Source organism: Pseudorasbora parva, chromosome 6, assembly GCF_024679245.1.
Source record: "Pseudorasbora parva isolate DD20220531a chromosome 6, ASM2467924v1, whole genome shotgun sequence".
NCBI lineage: Eukaryota > Metazoa > Chordata > Actinopteri > Cypriniformes > Gobionidae > Pseudorasbora > Pseudorasbora parva.
In genome coordinates this window covers 44,176,177-44,202,459 of record NC_090177.1, presented here as the reverse complement: position 1 = coordinate 44,202,459, position 26,283 = coordinate 44,176,177, and the positions used below count along the sequence as shown (strand labels likewise).

The 26,283-nt window shown below is 44.1% G+C and overlaps 1 protein-coding gene across 1 annotated transcript in view; it reads left to right on the top strand.

Annotated features, from left to right (window-relative positions):
* Positions 1-18,748: 18,748 nt before the first annotated feature.
* The window catches only part of samhd1 (SAM domain and HD domain 1), a 69,807-nt gene continuing 62,272 nt past the window's right edge, over positions 18,749-26,283 (top strand). The window contains exon 1 of the mRNA XM_067446986.1: positions 18,749-18,892. Within this exon, the coding sequence (XP_067303087.1) occupies positions 18,764-18,892 (129 nt within the window). The 5' untranslated portion in view covers positions 18,749-18,763. The remainder of the gene's footprint in view (positions 18,893-26,283) is intronic.

The following is a 26,283-nucleotide window of genomic DNA, read 5'->3' as shown; positions in this document are numbered from 1 at the left end:
CATTACATCCAGCCCGTACAATCCACAGGGGAACGGACATGCTGAACGGGCAGTTCAGACGGCGAAATGCATTCTGAAACAGGATGACCCGTTAGTAGCGCTCATGTGTTTTCGAGCAACCCCTACCTCCTCTACAGGGGTCAGTCCGGCGGAATTGCTCATGGGAAGGAAAATTCGTACTACCCTACCTACCCTACCGAAAAACCTGAAACCAAAGTGGCCAAACAAAGCAAGTGTAAAAGAGACAGATAAAGCAGCGAAAGACAAGCAAGCGTACTACTTTAACAGACGACATGGCGTGAAGGACTTGCCAGTTCTCAGACCAGGGGACTCAGTCTTGTTAAAGCTGGATGATGAATCACGATGGAAAGGACCTGTTACAGTAATGAAGGAAAGCAGTACTCCAAGATCTTACGAGGTCTTCAGTGAAAAGGAGGGAGAGAAAAGGAGAAATCGCAGGCATCTTCAGCTGCTGCCAGATGGAGTTTCTGGAAGCACTTTAAAGACTGAGCAGAATTCAGAGCAGTCACCATTAAAAGTGCAACTTCATGGGGACTCTGATTTACCTGAAGGGACGGTTGCTAGGAAACCTAACATCACTAGGTCAGGCAGAGTAAGCAAACCTGTTGAGAAACTGGACTTATAATAGAGATAAAGTTATAATTTGCAGTCAATAACAAACATCTTTATTAAGTTAAGTGACCAGGCTTGGTTATAACTGAATAGTTAGGATTATCCTGAAATGTGAATGTGAGGAATTCAGAAATGTTGTTTTAGGACAGCATTTCAAAGAGAAACGTTATGTTTAATTTGAAGAAAACCTGTTCTGGTGAGTTCTAGAGGGTTAAATACATTGCCTTTGTTTTAGAGAGAAGTAATAGAAATTTATGTTATAATCTGAACGAAAATAATGTAAACCTAAGCTGTTTAAAGTGTTTGACTTAAAGGGGGAGGTGTCAGGGTATTTACATGGAAAGATGTCATTCACTATCCAGTCCACTAGGGGGACTCGGGGAGTTCTGTACGAGAGAGATATACAGACGAAGAGTAAGAGTGTGTTCCTGATAAAAACATGTGTGTTCCATGGCTCTTCAATAAACATCAGAAATACGATTAATGCCTCCTTGCAAATGCATACTAGACACTGGGATGAGTGCATATTTCCACTGTCCGCAGCTCTGCGGGGCCGAATCGGTCGACGGCTGCATGGCATGCCATAAAAAATGCATCTGAGATGATGAGTTGAATAAAAATAAGTAGGCCTACTTAAAAAAAAAACTTGGACGTATATAGGCTAAATGTTTAAAATATATTGTAACAGTTAAATTTAACATAAGAAATAAACTGTTAAAGAATATTTGCAATTTGACAATATTTAACCGGCTACAGTTTACATGCTTATGGTCCAGCCCATCGTCGCAGGCTTTGAAGCATGTCAAAACCCAATAGAAAGCTCAAAAAAAGTATATATATATAAGTAGTAGTATATGCTCCATTTCTCTTTTTAAAATCTCCTCACGAATGTCCGCTGTCAGTTGTCAGAACCTGCTAGTCCATTAACGGCGCTTTGGTTCATTGTTGCCAAGTCTGGAATGGGGTTGCATTTAGGCTACTGTTGCTTTGGGGTGTTTGTAGCCTATAGTCCACAGGTTAAGTTGTCTTTACTTAAGCAATATTTCTACTGCCCGCGCCCCGCATTTTGGGATATTTTGGCCCATTCTGGCTGTGATTCCGATACTTTTGAATAACAATTGGAGGGGTTTTATTATTCAGACCTGGCAACCCTGTCCCTTGGTTCGCCCTTCGTGCACTTCGTGCACTTTGAAGGCGTGGCCTGGTCTGGCCTTCGAAGTGCATGGCCTTCGAAGTGCGCACCCTTCACTTTGGGACACAGCTATGTCCGTGGGTGTGTGTGTGTGTCGCGTCAGCAGTCCCTCTCTCTCTCCTCGGTCTCCGGTTCCACCGATGTCTTATACCCTCTCCGCGCTCATTACTGGAACGAGAGACAGGTGTTATTAATCTGCTTCCAACCCACTCACTTACCGCTCGTCCCGCGGCTCTCTCTCCCGCTGCAGACCTCGCTGAACCACGCCCCCCTTGCCACAATATATAAATCATATTTTACAATGACTTTAATAAGCCTTCCTGCTATAACTTCTTCTAGTTCATATGACAGAGGTATAAAAGATCTTGAAAAAAGAATGGCTACTTTTATGACTCATTATAACAGTGCCATCCCATTCCCTCTTCCAATCAACTTCATTCTCAAAACATGAATGAGTTTCTTGTACAAAGGAAATATCAATGTTCTTTAATTTCATTAACTCATAAAAAGAAACTCTTTTCTTAGCATCTTGTGCTCCATTTAAGTTTAAGGAGGAAATCTTAAAATCAGCCATAAAAAAAGAGCTATGACTATCAAGACAACCCTTACAACATAGCGTTTCCATTTATCATTGTGATTCTTCCAATTCATCTTGTGTTGTTTGTGCTCGTGCTCGCTGCACCAATTTTTTGAGACGATAAACCTCAGCTTCAGTGAGGGCATCTCCTCCCACATTTTTCATCATCACTTTCGCAAATTCAATAAACTTAGTTCGATTCGGGAAAAACCACATTTCTCTTTCCTTTTGTTACTTTTAGGAAGCTACGAAATTGGCGCAGGCAGGGCAAGCCTCTGGGCTGGTAACGGTAGCAGTAGGAAGCCTTCTTCCGCCTTCTCTTATGATAATGAGATGGTGGTATGTTGCTTACCGCCTCTGGCAGTATTCTTTTGAGAGATGAGATGGCCAAAAGAAAGATAGTTTTGAGGGTGAGGAACTTATCCGAAACCTCCTCTAAGGGTTCAAACGGAGGCTCAAACAAGCCCCGCAAGACAATGGCCAAGTCCCATGCTGGGACCCTCGAGTGCATAACCGGCCTCAACCTTAAGGTACCACGGAGGAAACGTGTATTAAAACGTGTCTTCCCAATGACACTCCACCCAAAGGGACGTGGAAGGCACCCAAGGCCGCCACGTACACCTTTATTGTGGAGGGGGTCAACCCTGCCGAGAACCTTGCCTGCAGGAACTCCAGCACTGTACCGACCGGGCAGTTAACTGGGTCCAACTGGCGTTCTCTGCACCATGCTGAGAAAAGTTTCCATTTCAAAGCGTACAGCTTCCTCGTGGACGGAGCTCTGGAGTGAAGGATGGTCTCAACGACCTCGGCCGAGAGACCCTCCTCTATGAGCCTGGCCCCCTCAGAGGCCAAGCCCATAGTTTCCACATCTCTGGGTATGGGTGCAGGAATCTCCCGCCCGCCTGAGAGAGTAGATCCCTCCTGGTCGGAATCTCCATCGGAGAGCCTTCCAGGAGAGATATCAGGTCCGAAAACCAGATTCTGGTCGGCCAGTACGGATCCACTAGCAGTACTTGGGCCCCGTCCTGGCGTACCCTCTCCAGAACTCCTGGAAGCAAGACAATCGGGGGGAAGGCGTACAGGGGTAGCCTCGGCCCTCAGCGTCCTGACGCTTCTGGCATCAGGAACGCTTAGACGAGGCCTTCTTGGCGATCAGGACTGTCCTCAGATCAGCCCTGCCCCTCGAAGGCCTCGTCTGAGAGCGCCGCCCCTCATCCCCGCGCTGAGGGGGAGTTCGGGTGGCGACGCTCTGCTTCTGCTTAGCCCTGTGCGAGGCGCTCATACTCGGTTTGGGCTGCTTGATGTCAGCAGCAGCCCCAGGGACCTGGACCCGGAGAGGGAGGAACTGCTTCAGCGCCGCAGCTTGCTTTTTCAACTCCTGGAACCTCTCGGTGACAGTGTGAACTGCGTCACCGAAGAGGCCTCCAGGAGAAAGCGGCGCGTCAAGCAGAAAAGCTTTCTCCCTCTCCTTGATGTCTGTGGGGTTTAGCCAAAGATGCCTCTCCGTGGCCACCAAGGCTGCCATAGAGCGGCCAACACATCTGGCCGTCTCCTTGGTGGCCCGGAGAGCTAAATCAGCGGATGACCATAATTCAGATACAATATCTCCCCCCACGACATCACTATTATCCAGGTCCCTCAGCAGGTCAGCCTGATATGCCTGCACGATCGCTAACATTTTTTCCAAGCATTTCAGCCGCTTCCATCACGGTAAAACCAATTCTGATTTTCCTCAATGTAATTGCGTTTGCTACGATTCAGATTCACAATTGCGTTTCCGTCTTCTAAAGTCTAATCATGGTTCTCTAATTAAGGTAACATTGTGTTAATAGCTGGTTGTTTCAGAACATACATAAATAAAAATGACGACAGTCGCCCTCGGACATACCGCAGACTTGCAACAGGGGAAACTACAAAAGAATAGTAAATGATCTTAATTGTTACAGGCATCAATCTTTCTTGCGACTGCCGCCTCTGCGTACTACAGACATACTTTTCACACGCGACAATTGCCTTCATCATGGATCCCGCACAGGTTGCTGTGGTGATGAACTAATAATATAATGTTACTTGCTGGTAAAGCTAAATCACTAAAAAATGCCAATACAAAGCGCATATTTTGCAAACGATTAGCCACTAGTTGTAACCAGCTGATATGTGAGCCTCACGTTCTACGGGCTCGCACATCAATGCTTCAGTCAGAGCAGTTCACAATGAAATGCGCACATTCACGCCAAAGCGAATTTTATTAAAAATGAGTTTTCTTTATTGTGACTAATATTGTATGTCGTACTACACACTTCACACAGAGAGGCCGGATAGCTGGCTTGAATGGTTTCTAGCCAAGTGAAGCAAACTCACATAGGCTATCAGACTTTCAAAGGGGGTTTATTATCACCGTAAATCCCTCGCACACATGGGGCAGTTAAACACTCCACTGACAGCTGCATTACTAAACAGAAAAACAACGGCAAAGAGTAACAGAAATTAGAACGCATCCATGCGACGTTCACAGCTTGCGCTTCATCTACTATGGACTACCCCATAATATACGTAGACGCCCCATAGACTTACGCCCGTTACACACATACTCCGTCTGCAGTGCGTGTGCGTTGCGTATTTTTTTCCGTACCCATGTTAACGGATTACAGCTTTCACACTGCACGCGGATGCTGTCCGTCAGTCCGTTCCAGGAGCGTTGCGTCTGCAGCAGTGTACGGATCGTTTTCATACCGAGTCTATTTTTTGCTGCGCTGCGTTTCTGCATTAAAGCGACAGAAGACTTTTCGAATTAAAATTAACATGTACTGACGTGAAAATCTAGTCATTTTACCACAGATGCATATCATTTTAAATATACTCTTGTTTCAAAGTCAACGCATGGCTTTTTTTCTCAAGTAAAGCAACAAAACGACACCCACCTGGCATTTAGGTTAAAAAAAAAGTGCCATAATGGAGAGCACTCGTACTTTCTTGGAGGTGAAAAGCAAAGTTATTTTTGCCCTGCAGGATTTCTTTTAAAAGGGTGTAAAAACGAAAGAAAATACGAGAGTCGGCTGTTTTTGAATAGACTATTGTAAGTTTCTAATTTAAAATGTTTGTGATTTAAGGCTATAACCTGTGCTTAAATGTTTTGCCACTTGTGTGAGCTAAATCTAAAGTATACAAATATGAATAAATTAATTTAATAAAATGTTGTTTAAATGTAGTAGCCTAGGCTACGTAACCTGACTTCTATTAAAGAGTAAACAAAGAGAATTGCAATTCTGACGAGGCATGTTCAGTAAAAACTTTTGGATTTTAAATAAAAATAATGAATAAATGCTGTGTTTGTGGTGTGCAACAGCGGATCAGTTGCGGACTGCAAACGCAGCATATGTGAAAACACTACTGGGCTTACAGATCCTGCAACGCAACACGCACCGCACGCGCACTGTAGACGGAGTATGTGTGAAACGGGCGTTACGCTGCGTATTGGAGCGGACGTATCAGCGCGGCGCCATCTTGGATGGGTTCCCAATGCGCCGCCCCCCGCATTTATTTCTACTGAGGAAGATGTATTCTCAACTACAATGATCATAACTCCCCAAGTTTTTACCGGATTTTCACACGGTTTGGTTTGTTACAAACTGCAGAGACTTAGTTATGATACAGGACGCTGTCACACATTGAAAAATTCTGCTTTCATGTATGTAGTGATTTTTACTTTTGTCCACCCAAGGACACTAAGTAAGGTAGTGATTGGTACTCACGTCATCGCTGACGTTGTGAATTTTGGATCACACGTCACTTAAGGTGTGGTTATGAGTACATCAGATGACCACCTTCCCCCCTCTTAGTTTGGGACACTAGTCAAGGTCTTTTACCTTGGCTGTATGAGAACACTCCGCACAGGAGGCTGCCCAGTCATTTATAATGAATGTAAAGGGGGGAGAGTTGGTCAGCTGATTTATCTGAAAGATTGGTGAGATTTCTAACTTGTAGAGCCTTTTCTGCCTTATCAGCACAAGGAAGACACAATTGTAATAAAATAGATTTTATTAACAAAAGATAAACAGAACAATTAACACAACTACTAAATGAATACAATGAATGATAAAGGAATAAAGTGTGTAAAATGCATAAAATACATGTGAGTAAGTTAAGTGTGGCTATAGAAGAGCTACGTTATCTTATGGAAAGATAAACTGTTGTTTCTCTGAAACTAAGGTGAAGAACCTTATTATGTATCAAACAAATAAACGAAAGATTATTTGTTATTAACTAGCATCAGTTATATTACCTCTAATGTAAATTAGAAAATCATATACTGATAATATACAACAATGCCAAGGTCTCTAGAAAGAGGTTTGGTTAAGTGATATTTACGTTCCACGTGGTTGAGTAAGCAGTCCGATGGTGATGACTTCTTCCACTGGTTTTGCTGGGAGACAGTGCAGTGAACAAAGAAGCTGGAATCTGTTTCAACAGCCTTGAACACGAAGGTCTGTGGGATGCTGATCTCCTGGGGCACCAAAGGGTCCTAAGATCTGTAACACGCAGATGAGGCCCTGAAGTAGCTGCAGAAGGTCCTTAATCTGGAACACGCAGACGAAGGAACTTTGAAGTGAAGGTTTGCTCTCCTGAGCTTAACCTTGTTGCAAATGTCTCTCTGTGTCTTCTGCCCCTTTGGACCAGACACTCAGAAGTTGGTCAACCTGCTCTGGTCTCTTTAGCATGGAGACTCGGGACGTGCTGTAGTCGTCTCGCTGGACTAAAACTCTGAACGTAGTGTTGGTTAATGTCTCTTTACTCACTGGCTGGAGGCTCAGAACGTTGTTGTATCTGTTGCTGCCTCACAAGCTGTAGATTCAGATCCTCGGATCGTGTGTTGGCTCTCTGGTTAAACCAGAGGCTCAGAACTTGGTTGCTCTGTCACAGTCTAATCCTCGGCGGACAGACTCAGAACTTGGTGAACTGTTTGTCTCTCGCATGGAGGAGACTCAGAAACTGGTTGCTCTGTCATAGTCTAATCCTCGGCGGACAGACTCAGAACTTGGTGAACTGTTTGTCTCTCGGATGTGGAGACTCAGAACCTGGTTGCTCTGTCACAGTCTAATCCTCGGCAGACAGACTCAGAACAAGGAGTGTCTATTGGAAGGGTACCTTTATCCTTTTCCGAATAGATAGATTTCCAAATAGAGATTGCAATTTGGCGCTTCTCCATTTCAGTGTTGCAATTGGCTGCTGGCATCAGAGAGGGCATACAGTGTGGCCCTCCCTTCTTTCCCCTGTGGAACTCATTTGCATACTGTACACAGTTAGAAGTCTTTAAAGGGTCTTTAAAGTTCATCAATGCATTTCTCACTTTCCAAACCACCATCAGAATACCCTTGGGGGCAATATACTAAACAAATAGACACCAAACATGATGGAAAAAGATTGAACTGTCATGTGTTCATTCATTTGTTCATTAACAGCTGAATTTGTGGAAGATGTTGCATTACAAATAGCTGTCACTGAGAATACTTATTTCTCTGAATAAGTATGAAATGGATGTGTGTAGTTTACACCAGTCTTAAGGTTTTCAAACATAGTTGTGAATGGATTTGGATGGATCAGTTTTGGTCTTTCTTTGTTTCAACCACTACTGCTGAAGTCCCAAGGAATGTTTATGGCCGTCACAAATCAGGACATTAGGGATCCGTCTCTAGATGGGTGAAGGGCAGAAACTGCATGTGGACCAATGAGAAGTCCTGTCCTTCCTGGGCTTGGTACTAGAGGTCTTCTTCTTGCCCTCAAAGAGGTGTCTGGATGTTGTCCAAGCATCTTTATCTGATGGGTTGGACATCTTGTTTGTGCTAGTCCAACAAGATCCAATCAAAATGGAGCAAACCTTTGTCCACTGTTACGGGCAAAGAGGGGCCCGGCCATAAACTGGGCCCTAGAATGTGCTGTTCACTTCATGTAGAAAGACTTTGTATTACGAGCTTTTACTAAGATATATTGTAGACTATGACATATTGATAAATGTATAAATGAATGAATTTTATATTTTAATAAAGAAACCAATTTGATTGCTCATTTGAATTTATTTCTCTCACACACACACACAGGCATATTGATAAATGTATAAATTTATGAATTTTATATTCTAATAAAGAAAAAAGTTTGATTTTTCACTTAGATTTATTTCTCTAAAACACACACACACACACACACACACACACACACACTCACCTTCTGTAACACACAAGCTCCCTTATATACTGTACCAGCTCAGAATTATTATTTTTGTAAAGGCCTAAAGTACACGTTATAACTCCAGGTCATTCCAGCATCTTACATTACCCTGTCAGGCTTGCAACTGGGACTGGGGAGCTAAAATCCTTTAAAGGGGGGGTGAAACACTCAGTTTCAGTCAGTGTCATGTCAATCTTGAGTACCTATAGAGTAGCATTGCATCCTGCATATCTCCGAAAAGTCTTTATTTTTTTAATAATTATATAAGAAAGATGCGCTGTTCCGAGTCTTTCCGAAAAAAGCAGAGCGGGTGGGGGCGTGTCGTGTGAGCGGAGCTAAATAATGACGTGTGCTCGCTGCTGCTATGTTGAGTCGAGTGCGTCATAAAGCTGTGTCAACAGCGGGAAAAAAACTTTATTCAAAATAAAAATATGGCTTTTAATCAGATACAGCCATACATCTATGATCCGGAATCAGACCCAGAGGCTGCAGTTGAACAGGAGCAGCAGCAAAAACGACTAGAGCAGGACGTCTCTATGTGGTACAAGTTATACACTAACTATATAATATGCTTAGCGGCTTGTGTTATTTACATATTTATACTTGAATTATATCGTCGTATTTTTGTCTTTGAAGGTGTACATGTGGGAAGTGCAGTTGTGCACGTGTGTTTGTGTGTTTACGCGTGGTTTGTGTAGACAGTAAGCGGACTAAAAAAAACACAGACATTTGAAGCAGTCTCACTCACCCTTCTAACGTTGGGACTGCTCCATCATTCAGCATTAGGCGATTGGGAAAATCCGGCGTCGAGCTGGGCCTTGTTTATGAAACAGTCGGCACCGAAATGCAGCGAACAGATATAAACATTCGCGCAACTCAGTTGCTGATCCGGAAAAGCAAATTACATCCACTGTTGCCTTAACGCGGGGGTTTTGGCGAATCTGTGCAGGACTGTCTTGGTCTGGCAACCAAAAACGCACTTTTTTGGTGACATTGTTATGTGCACAATACCTGTCCAGCATCCTACAAGCCAGCGCTTTGATGGGCGTAGCCTGTTACTTTCGCTCTCTCCCTCTCTCTCTCTCACGCGCTTCCGGTAGAATTGTCCGTAAGGCCCATACAAGGAAATTCCGCCCCCATTAACGTCAAAGGGGACGCATGATCTCAAAAAACTTGCCGAAACTTATGACTAACCGGAAGTAGTATTTTTGACAAAGAAATACTCCCATCAAACGTCCACCTTAACTTTTGAAACTTTGTCTATGTTTAGTATGGGATTCCAAGTCTTTAACAGTGTAAAAAGATCAGTATGCATGAAACAGCATTTCACCCCCCCTTTAAAGGGATCCCCTGGTGTTGAGACTTGTATGGCTTAATATAACATAAACAATGTCTCTTACTGAAATATGTAGTAGAAAACCCATGAAAGATCTACGTTATTTAAAAAATCGATTTTATATTTGGACCATGGGCGGCGCCATTTTGTTTGCGTTCTAGGTTGATGACGTAGAATGGTTGCACTACTCAATCAGCTGGCGTTACCCGTAGCTATTTTTACCACAACGCAACTCGAAAATTGTTTCAGAGTTAAACAAAACCAATGAATTGCTTTGTAATTGTACTTAAAACACACTCAAACATACATGTGCACACAAACTCACCTACACAAGTCACAAACAGATCGGCGGGCGGGCACACACACCTGACAGACTGCGCTGTCTCAATCGAGATGTTGGGCTGCTCAGTCTCCACGACAGGGGCTGAATCTGAAATCGACCCCTATACCCTGAAATAGGGCATTGTTTAAAGGGACAGCCATTTGTAGTGTTGTCCGACACCATAGTGGACATGCTTGAGTGCAGTCATTCAGTCTCACGCTGCACCGCAATAACGAGTGTACAGCCGATTTGCACACAACAGCTGTCCGACTTCACGCACTCGTCTTCATTCACTCCTTCAAGTTGTATTAGTGAACAAAAGTAGCGAATGTTATTTGTGTCTTAAAAGTGAAAGTTTAAAGATTGAGGTTAATTCACTGAGCTTGTGCTCAAACTTTAATGCACAAACCAATCCAATGCATCATCACCAAAACATCCTGCCTCTCTTCCTCACGTTACCCTATCCCATCGTCCTACCTAGATAGTTCCCTCTGCTGGTTACATTAGACATTACAATTAATCTACTGCATATCAACAGTCTATCTATGATATCAACACAGGGAATAGTGATTGAGGGTTATGTATGCGCGCACTCAGTGCGTGTGTGTGTGTGTTCGCGCCAATCTGTTGGGGTGTGTGTGTGTGTGTTCGTGCCGATCTGTTGGGGTGTGTGTGTGTGTGTGTTCGCGCCGATCTGTTGGGGTGTGTGTGAGTCTGTGTGAGAGAGAGAGTTTGTGTGCACATGTATGTTTTGGTGCGTGAAGTCGGACAGCTGTGTGTAAATCGGCTGTACACTCGTTATTGCGGTGCAACGTGAGACTGAATGACTGCACTCGAACATGTCCACTATAATGTCGGACAACACTACAAATGGCCGTCCCTTCAAATAATGCCCTATTTCAGGGTATAGGGGTCGATTTCAGATTCAGCCCCTGTCGTGGAGATAGCTTGCTTACCGCCTTCATGTTATGTTTTGTGTGAACATGCAGCTTATGAGTTCTCATTAGCTCCATGTTCATGTCATGTCTCCCTCATCTGGCGGCTCTTTGTCTTAGAAAGAGGTGATAGTTGATTATGAAGAGTTGTAAAACGTTCATTACTCTGGGAGGAGAGTAATTGCTCAGGATTTAAATCATTCACAAAACCATGTCATGTATTAGTTAGTTTGTGCCTGGGGGTGCTTATGAGACAGTTTATAGTTACATTTACTTGACTTCATCTGGTTTCTTTTTGCTTCTTCACTGCTTGATTTGTAAACTGAAACAACTGCAACCAATAAATAGATTTGATAATCATGTTAATGGAAAAATACATTTCCACCAGTTAATGAAAAACACACAAGAGCAACTCCATGTTACTTTATTAAAAGTTTTCATTTAACATTTTTTTTTAACACACCTTCCTTTTCTCCTGGCAAGATACTCTGCTCTTGCTGCAGGGTCAGAGTTCACACACTGCCTAGGGTGAGTGTTTTTTTTCTTTGCTTGTGGCATCTGTTAAAATAGATGTAAAAAAATAAATAATGCATTACTAATAAATGCATTATTACTAAAATAAAATAATGCTCTCTCTCTCTCTCTCTCTCTCTCTCTCTCTCTCTCTCTCTCTCTGTGTGTGTATATATATATATATATATATGTGTGTGTGTGTGTGTGTGTGTGTGTGTGTGTGTGTGTGTGTGTGTGTGTGTGTGTGTGTGTGTGTGTGTGTGTTTTGTCTCTGTACACAGATTAAAAATACACCATCTGAAATGTTTCTAAATGACTCAAATTGGATCAAAAATCTATTCCAAATAATACTAAAACATATATAAACATTTATAAACATATATAAACCATTACTTGAGTATAAAAGCACAAAACCTGCCAATCTAGGACATATATATATCATGGAAAACACTATATCTATCAAGTGGTCACACCACATGATATTCGGTATCATTGAATCTATCCATGATTCGGATCGCCAATGTCACGTGATTTTAGCAGTTTGGATCGCGTGTCAAACTGCTGTTTGTCAAAAACAAAAACAAAAAAGTTTTTCCACAATGTAAAATGATTATTCATTTCTCAATTAGATAAATTAACTGCCCTAAGGACCAAATGCTGAACTGTACACCTGTCACACTTTTAAAATTGGTTTGGGTAAGAGCTTATTAAAATAAATAACTTAAATTTGTGAGTGAGTGAGAAAGTGTGTGACTGAGAGTGTATGTGAGTGTGGGTGGGTGTGAATCATCACATTAGGGGACACAATGTCCCCACAAAGATGGAGGAAAATGTATCACAAGTGGTGTTTTTTTTTTTATGTAAAAATGCAGAAAGTTTAGTGTAAGAAGATGGATTATATAATCCATAAAACATGAACACAACATTGCTTGGTCTTGTTGAAGTGAGAGGCCTGTTTGATCAAGTTGAAACCCTTGTCAGACTGCTTTTACTAGTCTAGACAATAATGACACAAGTGAAACAGTTGCCTGTGTGTGTGTGCTGTGTCCATAGGACAATATTAATTTGAACCAAATATCACAACAGTTCATCTCTGTTATTGACAGACAAAAACATGTTTTTGGCTTCTTCAAGTAGCATGGAACAAGACTATTGCATTGCACTATGATGAATAACTAAAGATATTTAATTTAAACTGCCTCCTTGTCTTTATTAGTAACCTGTAACATTATATAATTCATTATCATTGATAAGGTCAATATAGAACCTTAATACACCATACTATTCATTTCCTGAACCCCTTGCTTCCGGGGCTGCCCCCACCAAATTCAAAATCAAACCTAAGCCCTTGGGCAAAATCATCAAACCTTATACGCCCTTCTGTTCACGGTCAGGTTCAGTACTGACGCGCGCGCTCCGGCTGGACCCAAGGGAAAGTTTGACGGGTTTATAACTTGTTAAAAGATGGATAAGCGGATTAAACGGCCAAGAGAAAACGAAGAGTGTGTTGTCGACGCAAAGCCGGTGTCTGACGGAGAGTTTTTGCGCTGGGACGTCGATGAAACGGTCGCGTATCTGCGGAGAGGAGGACTAGAGCAATGGGAGCAGAAGTTCAGAGGTAATTACATCAACTTATCTCTCTCTCTCTCTCTCTCTCTCTCTCTCTCTCTCTCTCTCTCTCTCTCTCTCTCTCTCTCTCTCTCTCTCTCTCTCTCTCTCTCTCTCACACACACACACACACACAACAAGTGACCACACACTCTCACGCCGCGTTTCCATTAGACATTTGTGAAAAACTTTTGCGATATTTCTTAAATTTCGATTAAAAACTATTGCGAAATGACAGCGTTTCCATAGCAGCAGTTATGCGACTAAAACGCGATATAGGTCATTCCAAAATGATGGCACTTGGTAGGTTTGTATATCCTATCCACTGCACTAGCCATTATTTGTATTGGAAGGAGACGTGTCCAATGTCCAAGCATTAATGGCAAGGAAAGCAAGAGGCATGGATATGAGTTGTGTGTGTGTGTGTCAGATCTGCTTCAAGGTATTCATGATAATGTGGCATTTCTGTGTTTAGAATCCAGTATTCCTGTAATTCTATTGTCTTTTATGAGTTTAATAAAGAACTCTGTCTCGTCTTCTCTCCAAACAAACCGAACCATCATCAGTAAAGAATGATCGACTTTTACGTACGCGCACCAGGTTGACGCATATAGAGAAGAGCGAAATGTTTGAATTTGCATGGTAACTCAAATGTTTTTTTTATTTTTTATTTTTTTTATTTTGACCACTTTCGTTATTTTGGCTAGACATTTTGTTTGTTGGGCATATGAACTGAATTTAGAAATGCTTTGGAAAAGAAAAAAATGGCATTTAATAAACAAAATATCTATATTTTTGTTTAAATGAAGACCGCGTTTGGAGTGAGTGCATGCAATATAATTAGTTCCCCGAGTCCACAAATAAAAGTAGAAAGTTTATAGTTTATAATTATGTCTTGAATTTATATGAATAGCCAAAAATGACAGAGTAGGCTATTGTGAATTGTTTCCGCTGTCTTGAGAAAAATGAGAAAACCTTGGCGCTTTTATCGGCCGTGGGTTAAAGAAAACAGCCTAACTACGAAACTAAATAGGTAGCCTAGTTTAGGCCTAAACATTAGCATGTAATATTATTATTTTAATTTATATGTTGATTATGAAAAGTGAGCAGCATGAGTAAGATAAGATATAAGAATCGCAATATGTTTGAAACCTGGGGAGTCACATGATTTTGATTAGCCTACTTCGAGTTTTATTTTCTAGAAAGTCTTTCTTAAAACAGTTTTGTATAAATTGTATTTTTATTTTGATCGATATTTCATCAATTAATTGCCTGTATATTAAATAAGATGCAAACTAAGATCGTCTGGAATGGATTGACAACTGGCCTGGGGTGCGTTTCCCGTACAACGATGTAGCTCGCAGATTAACCACCATAGTACGATGCATCTTTGTGAAAATGAACGACCTAGTCACGACTGTTTCCCGAAACCATGGTACCTGTGTCGCACATCCGTAGTTCAAACTACGTTGGTATGAGCCGTCGCTCTTCTTCTTCTTCGATCTAATGGCTGACTGGAGACATGAGCACATACCGCCACCTATCGTAATTTGGTTTAATTTTCTCTTTTCTTCGACTCGAATTACGCTTTTGAAATGACGTTACGTAAGAGTCGAGTAATAACGAATGATTTGTTTGTTCTGCAATACATTATACACACACAGAGTTAAAAATGTGCTCTTTTCTGATCCCAATGTCAATAATTTCACAATTTCAGATAAATACTATTTCTTATGTAATATTGATAGGCTACTTAACCACAATTGAAAAAAGATGGGTTTTGAAAAACTGTGATGTACAGTTGTGGATTGCTTATTTTGCTCAATCTTTCCTATTTTTGTCTTCTTGCCATTCTCACGTGTTAATGAAAATGACACGAAAACCCCAATTTTCAATGCTTAAAATTGCAGTTCTTTTCGAGAAGGTTGTGGAATATAGTAAAGTCCAGATATTTTCAAAGCTGAAAAATAGCATTACAAATGCTGACAAAAAATAAAATCTGGCCAGAAATCACTTAAAAAATAAACATGCTAGCTATGGATATGGACAAAGCCCAGACAAAGTCAGGAATAAGTGGAAGGACTTTGCAAGTGTGACAAAACAGAGGGCTGTGGCACGTAAGAGGGAAGCAAACTAGACTGATGGGGTATCAGATCAGTTCCTCCTGTCCCAACAGAGGTAGACACAGTTTTGGCCATCCTGGGGCCTGTTGCAATGGAAGGATCCTTGGAGATATGGATTCATGTGCATCAAACAGGCCTTTGCCTTCAAAGTCCAGGCCTCCAACATCAGGCCCTCTCCAGTCTGGCCCTTCAACATCAGGCTTCACATCTTCAGAGGGCAATAAGAAGAAACAATGCTTTAAATTCAGTTGTTAGCTACACTGCATTATTATGCTGTTGGAAATGTATGGAGGTGGTGGCCTAATGGGTGGGTGATAGAAGTACACATGACTCTTTTGTGTGGGGCACTTCTGCAGTTTGCAGGTTGCTGAAGAGGGTCATGGCTTTGGTTATAGCTGGCTGTTGGAGACATTCGCCCATACGTCCTGTCACCTGTACAGCATCCAGCCACCACTGCAGTTTAAACCATTTGTTTAATGTGACATAATTTCGGTTAAATATTTGGTTTCTTTGCCGATATAAATTAATAAAATTAATTTATAGGTGTTTGTATCGTAAAACTTCATTTGAGTCATTTCACACTTGTAAGGTGTAGTAGTAAAATGATTTAGAAACATGACTTTAACTTCAATCTTTGTGGTTCATTGTGAGCAATAGCCCACACGTATGTGATAAATTACTCAACAAACAGCTCATAACTGCATCAGCAAACACAGTCACTGCCGTTAAATAAAGCATCAGGCAGCATATCATCAATGTTTCTCTGCTCATCCTGGACTGAAGCACAGGCTCTACTCTTCAGCACAACGGTAACCCACAAAACTAATGAATTCAACTCAAAGATCTCTTCTATATCATCTTGTGCAACACCACATAAACACAGGTCATTTTAATATTTACTCTCCTTATCAGTTACTGGCTTTGCCCAACTTTTTTCTATTAACTTGCACTAAAATTCAATGAAAATATCTTAAATCATCTGGTAAATTTGACTGTTATGTTTTACAGTATATTACTGTTTTTCCTTGATTTAACAGTAATCTACTGGCAGCTCTGGTTCCAGTAAATTGCCGTTTTTTTACAGAACTTTTCTGTAAATGGATTTACAGTTGCTTACCGTTAATTTACGGTTCCCTCTGTGGGTTTTTTCATCTAACCCCTTTAACCCTTTTAATCCCACAGCAAAATCTTCAGTTTTAAATGAACACTGAAGAGTATACACACTACAGAGTGTTAGAGTAATTGAAGCATTGATGAAGTTAATGAGATAATTAAGAGATTAATTAAGTGATAACTGAGAACACCTGTTAACAAGAATCACTGAAGGACAGAGAAACACAAGAACTACAACTGACTTCAGCCACAGCTTTAGATGAAATCAACTGAAGATAAAAGAAGACATTAAATCTCTGAAGATCTCATCAGAGGATTAAACATCTCCACAAACAGCATTACCAGCTTCACACATTACTAACCAGACTGACTTTATTTCTGTCAGACGTCTACAGAAGCTCTTATTGGGAATTATCAGATCTTTAGGTGTTGATGTTTAATAGAAAATATTTGGTCACCATTATCGTGAACAGTGTTTGCTTCACTTGGCCCTTGAATTTGTAATGATAGTCTTTCTTTGTCTGCTGTAATTGTGTGTTTCTTAAACACATTTATGTAGCAAAAAAGCTAAGGAAAAAAAAATGGTCGGAAATTATTGGTTATGCTTTGCTATAATTGTAATAGGATGCTTAGTTTGTTAGTCTTGTCCAGCACATAGTCTCAGCATATGAATCTCATCAATGGTGACAATCAATAAAAAAACGAACAAATCAACTCTGAACAATCACAAAACACTACTTAAAGTCAACAATAAAGGCAAATAGTAAGAATTCAAGAAAATAAACAGGCTATTCAGCAGCATAATTTATTCGTGCCGCAATGCATGCTGGGAGTTTTGAGTGTCACCATGGCTGAGATTCATACGCCGATTCTTGAGGTCTATGTGAGTCAGATTGATTCAGATGTTTTGACCACAAGCTGTTCCCATGCTCTTCAAATTATCTGGATGTTACAACAATGATGTTATAAAACTATAGGGTTCAAATTTTACAAAAAATTAGCATCAGCTATATGTTTATAGATAAGACTACTAAATTATTAGTGAATTAGACCATTATTAAATAGTCAACATAACCTACTCATGGCTTTGTCTCAGCTTTGCTTGCTATAACAAATGTATTGAAAACACACCGTTACAGCAGCGAGAGAAAAACTAATGTTATTGTGTCAATGTTCAAGAGCCCAACTAAAGCAAACACTGATCATCATAATGGTAATGTCAGAAGAAACAATAAAACATCATCTGATAATTCCCAATAAGAGCTTCTGTAGTCGTCTGACAGAAATAAAGTCAGTCTGGTTAGTAATGTGTGGAGCTGGTAATGCTGTTTGTGGAGTTGTTTAATTCCCTGATGAGATCTTCAGAGATTTAATGTCTTCTTTTATCTTCAGTTGATGAAATCAACTTTCTTCTGTTGATGTTTCTCTTTCCTTCAGTGATAACAGCAGGTGTTCATCAGTGTCTGAATTCACTGTCTCCTTTCCTCTCTCTCTGTCGAGTGGTCTATATCAGTGAACTAGTGTAGGGAATAGTGAATAAGGGGATAGGGACTGATTTTGAACACAGCCTCTGAGTGTCGACTTTAAGCGTGTTAATTCACAGTATATTACTGTTGGCTATTTTCTCGAAAATGACAAATATTACCCAGAATCCATTATTTTCTACAGTCTATTACTGTTTTAATGGAAAACAGCATTTTACTGTCAAAATGTGGCCGTTTTTTTACAGCATTTGTTTACACTGTATATATATAATATACCCAATCAGAAAAAAGTCAAATAAAGATGAGGTATTTTAATGCATGCAATTTACTGTGTATGAGCACATATGAATTCTAGCAGTCTGTATTTCTATATGCATATGAATACAATTCCATCTGGGCTACAAATATAAACTGGAAAGTCTAAGGTAAAATAGTATACTTGGTCTCAAGTCTCAAAGAGTCTTTATTAGTTTCTTGGTATTTGGCACAAATTTAATTTCATAGCCCTTCAGCTGATTTTAGTAGAGAGTGATGGCTTTGTGTGGAGAGTGTATCATTCAACACACCGTTGCCACATAGATAAACCTACACAGCGCTAAAAGACTCAGTGTTACTAGCGTGGCCTTTCAGGTCTGATACTACTAACTGACAGATGGATGTTGATGGATGTTTTTTGCCCTGCAGCATGAGATTGCCTCGGCCCAGATGTTTGACCACCTGGTGATGGTTAACAATCTCGAGGCGGCCATGATGCATCATGGGTTGAAACTTCCGAATGACCTCAATTTCATCAAGGAGCAGATCTCTGGGCCCCTTGATAAATCGGACAGTTCGGTACGTAAGGGTTCGGTACGTAAGTCACACTACAGAACAATGGGACTACATGAATCACCATGTTGTTTCACTACACACCAAGTTTTTTTTCTTGTCGTCTGTCCATGTCGTCTATCTTCACACATGAATTCACACAAGATGTTACAGAGTTCGCTGTATATTCAGAAAAAAGATAAGACAAAAAACAAAAAAAGAAACTTGGCCAGAAATACATGGGTTGTCCATGTTTGTTAAAGGTGCCCTAGAATGAAAAAATGAATTAACCTTGCTATAGTGAAATAATGAGAGTTCAGTACATGGACATCACATACTGTGAGTCTCAAACACCATTGCCTCCTACTTATGTAAATCTCGTAAATGAAAAACACCACGGAAAAATAAGCGATTCTCAACATAACGGCAACTGTGACGCAAACATTGGGGATCATTTATATGCACGCCCCCAACATTTGCATCTGTCCAAACATGTTCATTGTCAGGCGGAACTGACAGAGCCGAAGGTAAACTGCAGGTAAACAATCGTCACGCGAGGATAGCAAAATGGCAGCTCTCATGACACAAATGTTATTTTCAGGCTGTGCAGGGGACGTGAGGACTTTTCTACCCTTCCCACAGATAAAAAATGTCAACAGTCATGGTTGATGTTTATAATCGGATACCACAACAATTTAATTCAAGATCGGTCGTTTGTGCGGCCCATTTCAAGCAAGCTGCGCTCAGCGTCTTAAACTGAAGATAACGTTACCTTCTCCACCATATACTGTAAGTTAAAACGACAGTCATTTGACAAGGTTATTCATTTTGTAAAAATATACATATATATTTTTGAGAACTGAAGTATGATGTTTTTTCATGCTTGTATTTCAGAGTATATCACAGTCACTGCACTGTAAAAAAATGCTGTAAAAAAACGGCCACATTTTCACAGTAAAATGCTGTTTTCCATTAAAACAGTAATATACTGTAGAAAACAATGCATTCTGGGTAATATTTGTCATTTTTGAGAAAATAGCCAACAGTAATATACTGTGAATTAACACGCTTAAAGTCGACACTCAAAGGCTGTGTTCAAAATCACTCCCTCTTCCCTTATTCACCATTCCCTACACTAGTTCACTGATATAGACCACTCAACAGAGAGAGAGGAAAGAAGAGAGTGAATTCAGACACTGATGAACACCTGCTGTTATCACTGAAGGAAAGAGAAACATGATTTCATCAACTGAAGATAAAAGAAGACATTAAATCTCTGAAGATCTCATCAGAGGATTAAACAACTCCACAAACCGCATTACCAGCTTCACACATTACTAACCAGACTGACTTTATTTCTGTCAGACGTCTACAGAAGCTCTTATTGAGAATTATCAGATGATGTTTGATTGTTTCTTCTGACGTTACCATTATGATGATCAGTGTTTGCTTTAGTTGGGCTCTTGAACATTGACATAATAACATTAGTTCCCTATATCGAGGGAACTCAACACTGCGTCGTCGAGTGACGACACTCTGGGAACGCCCCCAGCGTGACGGCTCTGAAGTATGAATGAAATCAGCCACCAATCCGATTGGTGCAACGTCGTGACGTAACCGGCGACGGCGTACACGGAAGCTATAAGAAGGCGCCGCCCCAAACAACAGACAGTCTTTGCTCTTCAGCGAGGCGCTCTGTGTGAATATTGTTTGTCTATTTACTGTTGTCTGTCTGAATATCAGTCCCTTTTTCGAATAAGCATGGCAAGCGAGCAATTTAGAAGGTGTGTTCATCCGTGCCCGCGCTTTATCACGGGCTCGCACACACACCAGCTGTGTGTGCAGTGTCTCGGAGCGCAGCACGCTCAGGCGGCGCTTGAGGGTGCCGCCTGCAGCGAGTGTGAGAGGCTGCCGCTCCGGGTGCTGCGCTCACGGCTGGCCGTCTTCACCGAAGGCGGTCAGGCTCGCGAGCCCCGTGGGTCTGGTCCCGCGTCTGTTGAGGCAGCGCGGCGGCGTAGATCCTGGGGCTCACAACTGGATCTCGCGACGGGAGGCGGGCATGCTGAGGCATCTTCCCAATCCTCGTCCGATGATTCAGACGCTCTTCCGCCTCGTGAGGAAGCCCGCGCTGCGGCTTCTTCCCACGAGGTTGATAACCCAGTGCTGATGCTGTCTGATTCCGAGGGATCAGATCAGTTCAGCCTGGAGGCGGGCGGAGTGCAGGTGAATTCACCTCTTCACTCTCCCGCTCAAGAAGAGCTGGTGGACGTGCTGACACGTGCTGTGGCCAAACTCAGTATCGACTGGCCACAGGAAGAGGTGGAAGTCCAGCCTGTGAGCAGGTTGGATGGACGCTTCTTCAAAAAGCGTGCTCAGCCGCCACGCAGGGGCTTGCCGTTTTTCCCGGATTTGCATAACGAGTTGTGCAAGTCATGGGGAGAACCATACTCGTCGCGCCTATCGACACCCCCAGTTCTCGACTTCGGGTGTGTCGTGGGCGCGGCTGAGGCTGGTTATGGGACGCTGCCTCGCGTCGAGGAGGCGTTAGCGAGCTATCTGTCTCCCGAGGCAGCAGCGTCCCTGAAAGCCCCTGTCCTGCCCACCAAGCCATGCAGGGACACGTCGTCCCTGGTGGGCAGGGCATATCGAGCGGCCGGTAGAGCTGGTAGTTGCCTGCACACCATGGCGGTACTGCAGGCATACCAAGCTGAGCTCCTCAAAGAGCTAGATGAGGGAGAGGGTCCGTCTCCGGACGATATTACAGAGCTGCGGAAAGCTACCGACTTGTCTCTCCGCGTCACCAAAGAGACGGCCCATGCTATCGGCCGCTCTATGGCTGGCATGGTGTGCGTGGAGAGGCACCTGTGGTTAAACCTGTCGGGGATGAAGGAGAAGGAGAAATCCTTCCTTCTGGATTCCCCGATAGCTCCTGTGGGTCTCTTCGGCGACGCAGTCAATAGCGTTGTCGAGAGATTCCAGGAGGTGAGGAAACAGTCGGCGGCTTTCCGGCAGTATCTCCCTCGCCGCCAGGGGCCTCCTGTAGCCAGCAGGGAGGTCTCTGGTGGCCAGTCCCGGCCCTCCACCAGCGCCCACAGACAGGCGCAAAAGGAGAGCGTCGCTTCCCGCGCCCCTCCCGAGGGAGCCTGGCAAAGGAGGCGACGTTCTCGCCAGAAGTCTTCTAAGCCGAAGGGCGACTTGAGGGAAGTCCTTCAGGCGAAGAAGGCTTCTGGCAAGCGGTCCTAGCTGCGGCAGGATCGCTCAGAGCTGGCCCTCCCGGGGGCGGACGACCGAGGTCGTTCCGAGCCCGCAGCTCTGGGGAAATCGATGTTGTGTTCCCGCCGTTAACAACGCTTCGGGCCTCATCGGTTTCCCGCGTACGTGCGCCGTCCCAGCCGCCTCGAAATCGACCTGCGGCGGGGCAGCGAATGTGTGCGCACACCGAGCCGTCTGTGTGGGTACCAGAGACCAGCCTCGAGAGGCTGGTTCCCCTAGTAGAATATATCGGCGCATGGATGTGCCTCCCGAATATTTCTGCTTGGGTCCTGAGTACAGTGGGAAGGGGGTACAGATTGCAGTTCAGAGTTCCACCACCGAAGTTCAGCAGGGTGGTCTGGACTGTGGTCCCCCCGGCCCAGAGGCAGGTTATGGAACAAGAAGTGCAGTCTCTGCTGGTCAAGGGGGCGATAGAGAAAATCCCTCCGCCAGACAGGGAGTCGGGCTTTTACAGCCGTTATTTCATTGTTCCCAAAAAGGGTGGAGGCTTACGTCCAATATTAGATCTGAGGTACTTGAATCGGTCTCTGAGGAGATTCAGGTTCAAGATGCTCACAATTCAAATGATCGTGAATCTGATCCAGTTCGAGGACTGGTTCGTCACGATAGATCTAAAGGACGCATATTTTCATGTCTCCATCCTTCCTGCCCACAGGAAGTTCCTGAGGTTCGCTTTCGGGGGCGAAGCGTACCAATATCGGGTGCTTCCTTTCGGTCTAGCTCTTTCCCCTCGCACCTTCACGAAGTGCATGGATGCAGCTCTGGCCCCTATGAGGCTGCAGGGCATCTGTGTGCTGAATTACATCGACGACTGGCTCATTATGGCAAAGTCGCGCGAGATGGCGATTCGGCATCGAGATGTCGTTTTAGCCCATCTCAGGTGCTTGGGGCTGAGACTGAACACGGCCAAGAGCGTGTTGATACCCGCCCAGAGGACCACGTTCCTCGGGGTGGTATGGGACTCAACCTCGATGCGGGCGAGCATGTCTCCCGCACGGGTGGGTTCTATACTGGCGGAGGTCTCAGGGGTGAAGCTAGGCCACAGCCGCACTGTGAAGCAGTTTCAGAGACTGCTGGGACTCATGGCAGCAGCATCCAACGTAATTCCGTTGGGTCTGCTATACATGAGGCCCCTCCAGTGGTGGCTAGGAACCAAGGGGTTTTCCTCGAGGGGAAAACCTTTCCGTATGATCAGGGTAACGCGCAGATGCCTTCGTTCCCTCGTTATATGGAAGGATCCGAGGTTCCTGTCCCAAGGGCCTGTGTTAGGAGCGTTATGTTGCAGGAAGATCCTTTCAACAGACGCCTCCCTCACGGGCTGGGGCGCGGTCATGGAAGGCCGGTTCATGAGGGGTTCATGGGGACCCCAGCATTCCTCCTGGCACATAAATTGCTTGGAAATGTTGGCGGTTTACAAAGCTTTGAGGAGCTTTCTCCCAGACCTTCACGGCCACCATGTCCTGATACGATCCGACAATACGTCGGTGGTATCGTATCTCAATCACCAGGGGGGTCTGAGGTCACGCCCACTATGCAGGTTGGCGCTTCAGATCCTCCTGTGGTCCCAGGGGAAACTGTCGTCTCTCAGAGCGATGTATGTCCCAGGGGACCAGAACCAGGGAGCAGATGTCCTGTCGAGGCAGGGGCTGAGGCCCGGGGAGTGGCGGCTCCACCCAGAGGTGGTGGAGGCCATGTGCAAGAGGTTCGGCCCAGTGGAAGTGGATCTGTTTGCTTCCGTAGAAACGACCCACTGCCCACTGTGGTTCAGCCTCAGGCCTCCGGCCCCGTTGGGGCTGGATGCCATGACACAGACGTGGCCGAGGCAGCGTCTGTACGCATTTCCCCCGATCGTTCTGCTCCCGGGAGTTCTAGAGCGAGTCCGCCGGGAGGGCGTCAGCCTCCTATTAGTGGCACCCCGGTGGCCGTCCCGAGCTTGGTTCTCCGACATTGTGGCACTTCTAGACGGAACCCCGTGGCAGGTCCCTCTGAGGAGGGACTTGCTGTCTCAGGCAGGGGGTGTGATTTTCCACCCCAGGCCAGAGTTGTGGAACCTCTGGGTCTGGCCTCTGAGGGGGCACAGTACCTAGAGGAGGGTCTGCCACAAGAGGTCGTTGAGACCATTCTCAGCTCTAGGGCTCCCTCTACGAGGAAACTGTATAGCCTAAAGTGGAATGTCTTCACTAGCTGGTGTAGAGAAAGGGGGGTGGACCCAGTTGACTGCGCAGTCACTTCAGTACTGGAGTTCCTCCAAGACCGTTTCTCCGCTGGTTTGACCCCATCCACTCTGAAGGTGTATGTGGCAGCCATAGGGGCTTTCCACTCGCCTTTGGAAGGGGGCCCTTTGGGTAGACACCACTTGGTTGTGCGTTTTCTCCGTGGGGCTAGGAGATTGAGGCCTGCGGCTCATCCCAGAGTCCCGGCTTGGGACCTGGCAGTGGTTCTGGAAGGGTTGGCTGAGGCCCCCTTCGAACCGTTGGAGTCGGCTGAGGCGAGAAATCTGACCCTGAAGGTAGCATTTCTCCTCGCCATCACTTCTCTGAGGAGAGTGGGGGACCTCCAGGCATTGGCGGTCACGCCTACTTGCTTGGAGTTTGCCCCGGGCGGGGTGAAAGCTATCTTGCATCCCAGACCGGGTTACGTGCCCAAGGTCCCATCTTCAGGGATGGGGTCAGTATTTCTTCAGGCTTTTCATCCTCCGCCTCACGCGACGGCAGAGGAAGCTAGGCTGCACCTGCTCTGCCCGGTTAGGGCATTGAGGATCTATCTAGACAGGTCGGCTCAATGGAGGAAATCGGACCAGCTTCTGGTGTGCTTTGGCCCCCCTAAGAAAGGGTTGCCTGCGGCGAGACAGACTATTAGTAACTGGATCGTGCAGGCGATAGCCACGGCTTATCGGGTGCGCAATATGCCTTCACCCATGGCCGTGAGGGCTCACTCTTCGAGGGGCTTGGCCTCCTCGGTGGCCCTCCTTTCGGGAGCCTCACTTATTGAGATATGTGAGGCGGCGGGTTGGGCTAATCCACACACCTTTATAAGATTTTATAAGCTGGACCTCCCGGCTACGCCGGGTGCTAGAGTGCTTGCGTCCTGAGTGTGCCTGGGCTCCAGCTTCACACCAGGATGGGCGTGTCTCGGTGTGGCATAGTGGGTATTGACGTTCCCAGAGTGTCGTCACTCGACGACGCAGTGTTGAGTTCCCTCGATATAGGGAACGTCTCGGGTTACTATTGTAACCCTTGTTCCCTGAGAGGGAACGAGACACTGCGTCTCGTCGCCACACCTACACGTAGAGCGCTCGCTTCATCGCAAAGGCTGTCTGTTGTTTGGGGCGGCGCCTTCTTATAGCTTCCGTGTACGCCGTCGCCGGTTACGTCACGACGTTGCACCAATCGGATTGGTGGCTGATTTCATTCATACTTCAGAGCCGTCACGCTGGGGGCGTTCCCAGAGTGTCGTCACTCGACGACGCAGTGTCTCGTTCCCTCTCAGGGAACAAGGGTTACAATAGTAACCCGAGACGTTTTTCTCTCGCTGCTGTAACGGTGTGTTTTCAATACATGTGTTATAGCAGGCAAAGCTGAAAAAAAACCATGAGTTGGTTAGGTTGACTATTTAATAATAGTTTAATTCACTAATAATTTACTAGTCTTATCTATAAACATATAGTTCACGCTTAATTTTTTGCAAAACTTGAACCCTACAATTTTATAACATCATTGTTGCAACAACCAGATAATTTGAAGAGCATGGGAACAGCCTGTGGTCAAAACATCTGAATCAATCTGACTCACATAGACATCAAGAATCGGCGTATGAATCTCAGCCATGGTGACACTCAAAACTCCCAGCATGCATTGCGGCACGAATAAATTATGCTGCTGAATAGCCTGGTTATTTTCTTTAATTCTTATTATTTGCGTTTATTTTTGCTGCTGTTGTTGTGTTGACTTTGAGTAGTGTTTTGTGATGTTCAGAGTTGATCTGTTCGTTTTTTTTTTTGATTGTCACCATTGTTGAGATTCATGTGCTGATTCTTCATCTCTATGCGAGTCTAAATGACAGCAGAGAGCAAACTAATTTTTGAAATCATGACTTTATAAATTATAACTAATTCCTAATCAGTGGTTGATAATTTCAGAAGTGTC